Raw genomic sequence first — 13,014 nt, 5'->3', positions numbered from 1 at the left:
AGGACAGAACCAGGCTCTTTTCAGTGATGCCCAGTGACAGGCCCAGAGGCAATGGGCACAGGCTGAAACAATGGAGGTTCTGCCTGAATACCAGGAGGTGTTTATTGTGAGGGTGACCAGGCCTTGGCACAGCTTGTCCAGGGAGGTTGTGGAGCCTCCATCCTTGGAGATATTAAAAAGTCATCTGGACATGTTCCTGGGCAGCCAGCTCTGAGTGGCCCTGCTCAATCAGGGTGTTGGACCAGATGACCTCCAGAGGTCCCTTCCAACCTCAGCCATTCTGTGATTCTGTGATGTGCAGGTCTGCAGTCTCATCACTGTACTGCACAGAAGACAGATACTGCTACCCTCTCCCTTCAGGTTTATGTCTCATAGGTGGAGGTGCCACCATGGTACTATCAACAAGCTGGTCATCTCTTAGACACCACCCATCATCTGGCAGAACTCTTGCTCATCAAGCTGTCTGTGGTAAACCCTGTTTTTGGAGCCTCACTTCCTTATTTACAGAATGTAGTTGTCCACTTCAGCACTGAACCCTAGAACAGGACATCTGATTTTACATCCCTTAGTCCTTCAAAATTCAGGAAAAGATGCTAAAGAAATTGAAAGTACATAATACAGGTGTATGGTGTATATACATGTGAGTACATATGTGTAAAGTGTAACTTTAATGATGGTTTTTATTTTTTCAGCAGAGGGCAGTGGTAGGATAAGGCGTAATGGTTTTAAACTGAAAGAGGGGAGATTTAGGTTAGACATGAGGAAGAAATTCTTCCTCATGAGGGCAGGAAGGGGCTGGAACAGGTTGCCCAGGGAGGTTGTTGATGCCCCCTCTCTGGATGTGTTCAAGGCCAGGTTGGATGAGGCTTGTGCAGCCTTGTCTGGTGGGAGGTGTCCCTGCTCATAGAAGGGGGGTTGGAACCTGATGGTCTTTAAGGTCCCCCCCAACCTGAACTATTCTATGATTATATAAATTGCAAAATCCTATACCATTTACCATTAATTTATAACCAGAGTTAATGCATATATAACTAATGTAAATTTGTGAGTTTTTTCCTTTAGATTATCACCTTCAAAATGTAGTATGTGTAAGAGGACTATTTTTTTACTATATATTTTACACTGAAAAATCTAATGCAAAACATTCTTATGGGCATGTTTTTATTAAACATGAAATACAACACATCCATCAATATTTTCAGCAGTTCTTAGATCCAATTTTGTATTTTTTATGTATAAATTAAAAAAGTTGACTATTTAAACTACATTAATACATAGGCTACAGAACACTTGTCAGAATTTAGACCATAGCCCAAAATTTCTGCAAATTACAAGATCTTTTAGTCTTTTATTTGATGTGTCAAAATTCAATTACCAATATGATTTCTGAAAGAAGGAAGATGAAACAAGAAAGGACAAATCTGCATAAAGGAGTAAGGCCACTGGGGGCTAACTCTGTGTTACCAGAGTCAATACAGTAGTCACTTTCAACTTCCTAGTTGTCTTGAGGTTTGAAGTTGGTTCCACTAAGGCAAATGCATTTTTGGGTGTCCAGAATGACCAGATGTCTTAGCTGCAAGACCAGTTCTTTTGAATGGGCCTTCCAAGATCCCCTTACTTCAGAGCCAGGTGACTCAGGGCATCAGACACCTGTGATGTCATTTGTGCTGGTATAATGTTCAGGTAGATATCATACTGTTGGTCCATGCCAAGGTAACTGTCGCTCATGAGATACAATGTGTAGATACACCTAAAACATGAAAAGCAGAATCATTAGTTTGGAAATTAGGTCTTGACTACTTGGAAAATATAATAATTGAGTACTTGTGTGGTAATTTTTCCATACTTTCCAGGGGTTTCTGGAGTATAAAAAGCAATAGAAACAGTATTTTTATTTCTGACATATCCTGTTCTCTTCAAGGCAATGAGTTCTCTTTTATCAACTTCTCCCAATATCAGAAACCATCCTTCATCTTTAACTTTGGGGAATCGAGGAGCCACTGCTTTGCTGTCTTGCTTTCCCTGTTGGAGAAAAGAAACAGTTTATTAGAACTAGAAATCTCCATTCCAAAATGCTATTCTTCCTTGAATGAAAACACCTCAAAAATATATTCTCTTACCTAAGATGATAATTTAGACAAACTAAAATATTCTCATGATTTCTTTCAATATGAAGATTTCTTTTTTTTTAAAATAAAATCACAGTCTACAGAGAGAATCCCAGAATACAAGGCACAATTCCACTTATTTTGTGAGCTATTAAAACTTGAATAGAAATACTATTCCCTTTTGTAATTTCACCTAATGTATTCTGAATTCCTCTGTGGAAGGGTTAACTGTAAACCTTGTGTCTTTAAATAATGCTAAGCAATATTGTTCCAGATTAATATAAAGACAACAACAGCACTTGAAGTCTTTATTTGAGGTTGATATAGCAAAAAGAAAGATTATTTCAGTGATTCTTTAAGACAGTGACTTTACTGCTGAAAGCTGAAGATATAACAATACAGACTCAATCAGCATTCATTTTGTGTTCTCTAGATGGAAAGGTTTTACTGAAGATTTCCACGAAAGAAAAAGCACTACCCTAGCAATGAAGCTTCAGCAACAGTTTGATCCAGCTGTTTTTTACAATAGAGGGATCAAATTCTAGGAGAGCTTTATAAAACAGTGAACACTGCAGGAAATGCTCCTGCTCCCTTCTTTCTGTGGCTTCTGGTTAGGAAAATCTCTGTCAGTAACTGCCACAGCAAATATAATGAATTATGGAGGAGCTTTGACCCTTTTTCCTTCCTACAAATGAGAAAGTCTCCCCTTGAAGCTATGGTGAACCTGCCGTAGCCAGGACAAGAAACCTTCTGGAAAAGAAGGATACTTTAAAAATATAAAGTTAACATCAGGATTTACAACAGAACATATATATCTGTGTTACTATTTTTATAAAAATGAAGAGTCTCAGAATTAACATCTGAAACTGTTCTCTGCTTCTATCTTGAACTCTTCTTCTTTGTATATTAACAAAAATGCTGGTATCATTCTTAGTTGTTTGAAATGCTAGAGAAATTAATTAACAAAATTATAATCATGGTGGCACACATGCCACCCACAGTATGCAAATGACAAAAAAATGCATCTGTAAGTAATTGACAGCTGCAGTATCAGCAGGGCCTGGTTTAAATGCAGCAGGCAGGGACTTAATTCTTGTGAGAACCAACAAACAGGTACAATGAGTTCCTGCTGCTCCAGGCAAAGCAGCTGGAAACCTGTGCAGCTGCTGGGTCCATTGAGGTGACCAGTCCAATTGGATGTGCTTTAACTGGGCAAAGGGGTGGGACTGAAGTCTGGGCGTGGAAAAGAATATGTAGAAGTTTTTCTAGGAGCTGTTAAAAAAGCTTCACATGCAAAATATGAGGATGTGTTACGTGTAGAAACATACTTAGAAGTATGGGTCTGGTATGCAGTTTGGAGGTACATGGGAATATGACAGGGAAGCTTATACAGGAAGCAGGATGTGTAAGTGTATGAGTGATAGGAGTCTGGGGCTGGAGAGTACTTGAATTCTGCCTGTGAATGTATCATCTCTACTGTCACTGCTTACAGTACCCAAGTTAATGAACTTCCTAAGTTTCTGGTTTTTAACAAATGATGAGAGACTTTTTTCATTGACTTGAATTGGCCTAGGATTTTTCCTTAAGAGTCTATTTTCTATCCTACTGCAACCTGAAAAAAACATTTGCTTCACTACTAAGAGAGAAAAGGCTTTGAAAGTGCTTATTATTTACTTGATACTTCAACAGTAAAAAAGCCATTCTGCTGTATAAGGCATTATTGATAATGTAAATGGCTTATTGGAAACTTGTGCACTTGGAAAGGAAATTATAAATTAACCTACCTGATACCCCATCTGGGTTCTCTGCAAATTTATTTGGAGCACATACTCTTGATCAGCATGTAATTTGATCCATCTTTTGTCATCTCGTGTGTCAGTTGTCAAAGAGGGAACAGGCACTTCGTGCTGTGGCTGAGCTGGGTCTTCCCAACAGCCCTTAATGCTCAGGCTGACGTTTAGAATTGGCAAACGGCACAAGAAATTCCAAGCCTGCAGAAAAAAAACCCAGATCCCTGTGGATTACAAGACAATCTATACAACTCAGACCATTGTCACTATAACAATTACAATTCAATGTGCACTCTACATATGTATCCTATATTAGTAATATTATGTATCAGAACACCATATATAATCATAAGACTCTCAGTCATTAGCATAAAATACTTTTCATTAACCTCTTACTCTACTTTCTTCTAAGCAAAAAAAACAAATTTGAAACTCCTCAATCACATTACACATGCCTCACAAAGATTAGTGATGTCTGAATACAGGAAAAATTCCTTACCACACCTGATTAAAGTATTTTTTCCCTATAAGCCACTTAAAAACTAGTATAATTAAGTTTTGAATTAAACTTCCTTAGCATAATCCATAAAGGACAAGTCACTGCAGTGCTAATTAGCAATGGGCAAACCTCAGAGAGTTCAGAGGATCAGTTCAGATAATTAAGCAAAAGTTCAACTGCATATCCAAAGTTATCCCTAAGTTTTTTTTTAAGGTTTTCATGCATCCATCTTCCCCACTCCTCCTTACAATCCTCTTGAATAATACTAAGACTCTGTGGTTCCTTATGAACTGTAAGAGGCCCTCAACTTTCACTCATCCTTGTAGAGAGAACTGTTAGATATAGAATTCATCTAGCTGAACATGACACTGTTTTCAACCTTGAAGAGGCATCCTGAAAATGCAGCCCTATACAGCTCCCATTTTGGTCTCCATCAGACAAGGGAAAGCAGCTCTGAGAAGCTGTGATGAAAATGGAGGGGTGTAATGCAGGCTTTCTTTTAGTAAAAACCGGATCAGGATGTTCACTCTGAAATTTGCTAGGAAGAAGAAATGGGAAAATGGGCTGTGGAATGGAGGCAGTGATTTGTGGCCTCACTATGGCTGAAAAAAGATAGATGAGGCTGGCACTGGAAGAAAAACAAATGGAAAACCAAGAACCACCCTCTGCCTTCTGCTCCTTCCCTTCCCTCCAAAATAAAATAGGAAGCAGCACAGCACCCGTGTTTGCAAATAACACATATGAAAAGCTAGAGGGTGGGAAGGAGAAGAAGGCAAGAAGAGCATTCATCTTGGTAAAGAGCCAGCAGATGTCAAAATGGGAACTTGTGGGAATGAAGAGGGTAGCCATAGTTGCATGGGCAGTACTGGCATGGAACATAGATGTTTTCTCTGGAAGAAGATGAAAGTATATTTTATTTTTAAGTGTTGGTCTGACCATCTTGTGTTTCAACAAAATCAATTTTAATTTAGATTGTGCTTGATGTGACTCTGATTACTTTTTCTGTGCTGGAAGGCATAAAGCCCTAGTAAAAGCTCCGTTTGCTTTTCAGAGACATCATTGCCATGATCCAACCTGACAATAACATTATATGTTAGTACATAGTTACAGATCCAGCAGCCAGGGCAAGCAGGCCTAACATTGCACTGCTGTAGGAAAAGGTGCTGCTGTTCCTCTCTCCAACACCCTGCTCACCAGCTGGCTGTTCCTACCTCCATCCCCAAGAGGTTGGCACTACCATGCTGTGATTGTGCAGCTAGATGGATCAGCTTGCTAATCATTTTGGTGACAGCATGAACTCAGCCCAGCTTAAAGCTGATTGTGGAAGCATATTCTCTAATCCTGTGAGTACCCTGAATAAGCATGAGCCTTCAGTGGCACCGAAAGAACTGGGCCAGCCTCCTCCCCTGCTGGCACAAGCGTCTGCGTAGCCACTTGGCTACAGGCCATTCTGACTGTCAGTGAGAGGGTTGATATGATCCCTCCTCCCCAGATGCTTGTTCCCACCTCCTCACCCAAACCAGCCCCAGCGTTTGTGCAGCTGTGCAGGGAGCTGGGTCAGGAGAGGTGAAAATGGCACGGGGAGGGCAGGACTGCCCATTTCGGCTGCAGCACAGACTTAATGCTGGATTAAAATGGCTGCATTACCAGAGCCTGCCTGAACTAAATGAGAAAACTGATTTACGCTGAAACTAATCTCTCTCCCCCTTCAGTCTTCTGTGTGCTGCACCAGCAGCTGTGCCTGTCCAATGGAGAAAGTGGGGAGGGCCAGCTGTGAGTGCCCAGGAACCGCAGCAGGGAAAGCAGGGGACACCAAGGAACTGCACTGAAGTTCTTCAGTGCCTTAGCTAAGAAAGGGCAGGGAAACTATACCAGAAGAGAACAGCTAGAATGTTTCTGTCCCAACTCTGAAAGGGAAAAGGGGAGGGGAAAGGCAGCACCTTGAAGAAGGAGAAAAAACAGCACAGACATTTTTAATGAATGAGTTGTTGCCAGGATTTTCCTGCATTTGACACATGAGACACTAGTAAGCTCACCTCCAGCAGGTCACAGTGGATGAGACAACTTGAGTAGCAGTAAAGCCTTACCTGACAAATTATTTTCTGTTTAATGGAAAGGTTTTTAAGACGAAGCTTGCTGTCAGAACTGTGCAGGTGCGCTCTGTGAGACTCTCCAAGCACAACAGCATTGCAGAGGCACCCAAATATATACCAGCTCTGTCATCCCCCCTTTGGTTATACTTTAGCTGCCATTTACCTGGAAAACTTATGAGCAGAACCTCAGAGGACCTGTTACAATTCTGGTAGAGCATGGTCTGGTTTATAGTGTACAACCCCAACATATTCTATTTGTCAAAGGCTGTCATGTCCTCATGTAGCTTTTACAGTGCAAACAAAACAAAGTAACTACGAGTAACTTCCTAATTCCATAAAAGCAGTTGCAATATGTAATTCTCCAGATCTTGTGTAGCTGGAAATTAAAGGCCAGGTTAGTCCTGCCTGACCATTGATGCAGTATGGATAGCTGCCTGTCTTTTTATCATCCATGCAATATAAAGAAAGTGAAGAAATGCTTTTCCTACTGAGGAAGAAAGTCAAGTAGTAGCAGCCAAAAATGAAAAAGAGTTATTACAGGAACACAGATACTTCCAGAGTAAAAGCAGCTAATATTACAGCAAGAATAATACTTTTTTTTTTCGATCTTGAGGTTTCTTTTTTTCTCTTTCAATAATATAAATATCAGCTGAGTATTTTAAAAGGTGCCTAATGCTTAAGTGACTTAGAAACTGGGGAAAATTTGCTAAATATGACTCAGAATGAATCACTGAAACAACCATGGAGCTTAGGTCAAAGATCAGGTACAGTCTGAATAGTTTTTGAATACAGGAATATAGACTGTCAGTTTTTAAAGCCCTGCTGACTTTCAGTGAGATTTAGGATGATAAATAACTTTTGGGAAATTAAACTCAGATTCTTGCATCACTTAGGTATTTCTTGACAATTTTGCTGTTTTTTTTGTTATACAGGATGACACAACCACATACCATCTCCTTTTAAATATATCAACATGTGTGCATGCACATATATACTATATATACCTACCAAACCCATAGATTCAAATCATAATCACATGAGAAATTCTTCATGAACCTTTGATAACATCATTAGCATTTTTGCCAATCATCTGTCTCCCCAGGACTTAGCCTAATATTCCAAATCCATGAGCAGCTTCAAGAGCTGCTATTTAGAAATTAATTACCAATCTGCCTAAAAGACATTGTCTTCTTTCCAAATGTGAAATTTCTTCCTTCCTGTCTGCCTCAAATTTATGTAAAGCTTAAGCTGTTTTTACCAGCTTCATGCTAGTAACATGTTTAAGATAAAGGTTCAGTGTACTGTGAATGAGAAATAAAAGGTTTGTTAGGAAAGGAATGTTTTTGGCAATTTAGTGGTGTACTTACTACTTTACTTGACTTTGTACAGGTCTGGTGCTAGAATGCAAGGCTTAAACTCCATAATCTCACATTCTTTCATTATAGAAAATAAATTATAAAGATGCATTTCCTATTGAAGAATTTTTCTCTTTGTTGCCCCTAAGTATGAATTGAGGGACTTTATACATGAAGGCATTCAACAGGCAGTCTCAATATGAATTTTAATTCTTTACAAGGTATTAGAATAGGGTTTTTTTCCCTGAAAAAAAAATGCTGTAAAGAAAATATTGGTATAGATGTCTCAACACTTGCAGTGACCTGTGTAATACAGTCATGGCTTTGCTGTATCCAACACAGCCATTCCCAACTCAGGGAGCAGTAACTTTCTCCTTATATGATGCTAAGTGCCTGATGTATTTCCCTCTTATGTGCATCTGTATTTACAAACACAGACATATAGAAGCACAGAGTCATTCACAGTGTGAACGTACACACCACAAGCTATTTTTGAAGAAACTGCTAAGACATTTCAATACCAGCCAAACATATTTATCTGAGGATTAATCTTCATCTATTGAATCAGACGAGAACACTGCCATGCATACAATTATTTAATTAGCAGCCAAATCCTCTGCCAGTCAGCAGCCGTTCCAAGCATACTGATGGGGCAGTAGATGCAAATCTCACAGTAGTACTGCTTTTTCTCATTACTACTGCAATTAGCACTTAAATTGATGCTTTAAACATACTAATTTCTGGAATAATTCAGGATTTGTATGTTACCTGGGATCGCCTCACTGCAGAGACGACACCAGATTGCTACGCAAATTGAAGCACTTTTGAGCCAAATAACCATCATCATATCAGACAGAGCCAATTTGCATTTGCTTTTAAAGATAACAGAATGGCAATTTATGCAAATAAATTAAGTAAGTTTACTTCTGAGTTCTCCCTGAACTAATTATAACAATGTTCTAATTTTTTATCACATCTGAAATTTGGATTGAAATCAATGTGTATTATGTTAGAAATCTGTTGTTAAAGAAGCCTTGCTTTGATGTCAATACATTTTCTTAATTCAGAATTTTGATGTTAATTTAGTTACAAATGCAGATGTCTGTTACAGACATTTAAGTACTTTTCCTCTTGTTTGCATACCAGTAAAAGGTTTAACTGAAGCTGAACAGTCAAACACAGGACATATTGCTGTCCTTTTCAATATTCAGATAAAACCCATGTGAAGCATAGCTTTTGAAATGTTCATCTTTCATACAGTTCTTTGAAATCAGGAGGCTTTGTGTGTGATGAATGCCATGGAATATAGCTGCTCTTTGCTGGAAATGGCTTAAAAACCAAACTGAGACAGTGGTTTTGATTTCCCCCTGTGAAGTGTAAAAATTCCATCTGCTTTTTCCGTCTCAAACAGAAACTGAGTGCTGGATCTTTCAGCAAGGGTGCTGGCAGAAGAAAATGGTGTGTGACAGAGCACTTCAGAAACCACTACAATGACATTTGCAATGCCTGTATTCCTGATGCAGAGCCTGCTGTGGAAAGGTGGGTAACACAGCAGATCGAGTGACACAGAGAAGCATCTTTAAAGCAAAGAGATGAGGTAATACCAGCCATAAACCTGTTACTGGTTAGCAGGGAGTAAGTGAAAATAACACTAAGAAAACAGGGAGGGAAGGACCTTTGTAAAGCAGGAACTTGAAATCTGAGCAATGCACGTGTTGCACTCAATGCAGAACATCACATGGTATTTGCTGAAGGGAAGTGAAGAGACTTACTTCTTTTCCCAGCTGCTCTTCCTTTCCAATCACATGGATAATGACCACAGATAGAAAGTATTACCTGTGAAATTTGTGCTGTTTGCAGTTCACTGTCCACGATGGAAGCAAAAACATTCTCTTTTCCTTCACAGGCAGCCATTAGCTCGGGAAGACACTCGATAGGTCCTTGGTAACCTCCATGCACACTCTTCCTTCTGCCTTGGCTCCACTTCCTGACACAGACAGCAAAACATATGCCCAGGGAGGGAAAGCAAACATTTGTTTTCAGTTGTTTTGGTGCTAAAACTTGATACTGGTTTCTGCTATTAAATGCTGGTCATTTATTTTTGGGTAGTATTAATTACTGCATCCTCCAGGCAGCATTAATTACTGCATCCTCCAGGCATCTACAGAGCTTAGCATTATCTACGATATTAAGATGGATACTAATGTATTTTTATAATGGATTAAAATAAAGAGATAATTAATATACAGAGTTAGATTCGTTAGGAGTTGGAACCTTTCCAGTTATCTCCTGCTAATTTGTCTGGAATCACGGTTCTCAAAATAATCTGCAGGGGTTAATCAATGAATATTGAAAACAGAAACAACTCCTTTTGGGAAAGCATCACTGTGAAAGGCTGAGTTCTGCTTCTGCTGCATTACTGATCATTCTCAGGCACAACAATGACATTCAGACACAATCAGCAGTGAGAGGTGGAATGAAACTGCAAATGTTCAGAGGAATTACATACCGGAAAAGGTAAAGGTGTTGTAGCTCTATATTGGGCAAAGTAAGCAGGGAAGAGTCATGTAACCATCTACCCTGAACCACCATCTGCACTAGACTGGTTATGTTCAGAGCAGTCACCAGCCAGCCATGATGTGCTGCAACATCCAGCATTGCCTAATTAAAGGAGACATAAAGATAATTGATGTATAATTTTGTAACTGCTTCATGCAAGCAAAACCATTTATTTAATGTCTAACATACAGGAATTTCCAGGCCTTCACAATAGGAATTTACTTCAGCCTCTACTGATGGCAGTAGGCACCTTTTGAATTAACCTTCAGAAAAAGATGGATTAAATCCTGCATCGTCACCATCATCAACTTGTACCCTTGAAAAGGTAATTTACAACATAGTTTTGGGGGTGAGAACAATAGGTGGGATCTTCTTACAAATAACCTCTTATTTTATGTAATACAACTCAGAATGAAAGAAATAAATCTCAACATTTAGTGAAAAGGAAGAAGTTAAATTACCTGCAGCACTGGTTTATATCTGGACATGAGAGCTTCGTCAGAATTGCATATGTATCAAAAAAAATCCTTAAACTACCAAACAACAACATATTTCCAATTGTTAAAAAATAGATACTAAAGCCACCTACCAGTAAGAGTTATTACTCCCACTTTAACTTAAGGACTTGAAAAAATCTCTTGAATTGGGCTAGATAAAAACTAGATGAAGTTTAGGTTAATTAGCATTTTTGAGGTTTTGTTCAACAGTGACACCTAACTTGAAATCTTGAAGAGAGACAACACAGTAGCCAACAGTTTACCTAGGGTGAATAAGAGCATTCAGAAATAACATGGATTTCACCCTTTGCATTGTTAACAGTTGATTGTCTTGAGCATGAGGGATGCTTGGCTGTCTCTCTTTTGGCATCTCTATCTTGGGTCTGAAAAGCTTTCCCTAAGTACATCAAAAACCCAAGCAAACAAACCCCCCAATCCAGCTATACATCACATTTTCAAGTGTTAGTGATCCCTCCTGCCTTCCACATCTGGTGAGTTTCTGTTCCATTTCTACTTACCATGTTTAGATACTACAAGGTAGACTTTAAGTATCAGTAGAATAAGGATCTAAATCTGCAAAATTATTATAGATTCTGCACTGCAAGTGGCCCTACTGACATAAAAAAAATTGTTATGCTTTTTTCCTGACTGGACTTAAATTCTGTTTGGTTAGTCTGAAAGAGAACTTAAGATTTCTTCCAAAGGAGAAAGTATCAAACACAAACTTTTGCCTTCAACTTTCTTTTTTTTTTAATAGTAAATGCAGTTCTTTGAATACATACTCTTCAACCTGTCGAGAGTACTAGAGTACTTTAAAACAATTACTACAATTTATAGAAGCATTTCATCTGTTGAAGAAAATTATGCTGTAATATGTCAGTTGTCTTGGTTATTTTGTTGTTTAATACCATCACAATCACAATCAAGTGTGGTTCTTCATATTACAACCCTCTAATTCAGTAGAAAGTAATATATTTAAAAGTGATTTGCCATGTAGAAAAGATTAAAATACTAGAAAATGTTTTTTAAGAAAGCAAGAAAGAGTCTAGTATATTGACATTTCAACATGTATTCAAATACCATCTTCTTGATCTTAGGGGAGCTGTCACTTGATTTTAGGACTAGGCTGGAGATGTTTCCTTGTTTTTTATTTTAAAGACAAATTATATTGTTTGATACTTCCTTAGACTGCAGATACCTGCATAATTTGAACTTATTTTCCAGCCACCAGTGTAATGAGGAGAGGCTGTCTATGTAAGTCTTTACATTTAATCAAATGTTTTACAGACAAACAAAAGGCAGCATTTACTTAAGGCAAACTAAACAGTGAAATCTTCTTTAAACAAAGGAGTTGTTTACACACGCAGAGCTATTTCAATTACATTACACTGATTCTGGAGAAATACTGAGTTTAAAGACACAAGTTAGTTTCAGCCCTGGCCAGTCACACAGTTTATTTTAGCAGTTTACAATGCAATTTCAACAGGTTTTATTCCAGATCGGGGCGATAAGATCAGTGACACTTAGCAAAATATTTGAAGTGTACCTGGTATTACACAAATGTTGTCTCATTTCTCATGAATTGTGGATAAAGTGCCCTTTGGTGAATAAAGATCTAGATTTAACATTTAACTTGTCTTTTTTGAAGGAAGAGCCACAGCACCCTGAAGCACCCTAGTAACATTCCTAGTGACCCTAGAAATAGTACCTCATGGCACAGTATCAATGGTTTTCTTTTGTCTTTTCCCTTGGCTGGCTAAAGTGATTTCCAGGTATGATTCTTTTAACCCATCAGAAAATAAAATTGTGGTAGAAGCTGCATTTGAAAGGAGCAGCTCCATGGCCTGGAGATTTATGTGTTGGTTCACGTGATTTTTAGTTGGATAAAGAGGAAATAGTTCTCAGCATATAGCAAGCAGAGTGAAGTCCATCTTTTAAACTTACAGGGCAAGCTGCTCTTTACCCCCTTCTAAATTTTAAGTATACGTATGGTGTGTGTATATATATATATATACACACACTACATGTATGGTACTGTCTGTGTCTCTGAGCGTATTGCTCAGACAATCTGGTACCTCTCTCCTCCACTACCTGCTTCTTGTTCTTTCATTCC

The 13,014-nt window shown here is 38.6% G+C and overlaps 1 protein-coding gene across 1 annotated transcript in view; it reads right to left on the bottom strand.

Moving 5' to 3' along the window:
• Window positions 1-1,614: 1,614 nt before the first annotated feature.
• ASCC3 (activating signal cointegrator 1 complex subunit 3) overlaps window positions 1,615-13,014 on the bottom strand; it is a 225,189-nt gene continuing 213,789 nt past the window's right edge. Inside the window, 6 exon segments of the mRNA XM_009998051.1 lie at window positions 1,615-1,750; window positions 1,847-2,022; window positions 2,856-2,858; window positions 3,893-4,099; window positions 9,682-9,832; window positions 10,355-10,506. Coding sequence (XP_009996353.1) covers window positions 1,615-1,750; window positions 1,847-2,022; window positions 2,856-2,858; window positions 3,893-4,099; window positions 9,682-9,832; window positions 10,355-10,506 — 825 coding nt within the window.

Source organism: Chaetura pelagica, unplaced genomic scaffold (assembly GCF_000747805.2).
Source record: "Chaetura pelagica isolate M959 unplaced genomic scaffold, ChaPel_1.0 scaffold165, whole genome shotgun sequence".
In the NCBI taxonomy this organism is placed as follows: domain Eukaryota; kingdom Metazoa; phylum Chordata; class Aves; order Apodiformes; family Apodidae; genus Chaetura; species Chaetura pelagica.
The sequence above is the reverse complement of the archived record's forward strand: the minus strand, read 5'-3'. Positions and strand labels throughout refer to the sequence as shown.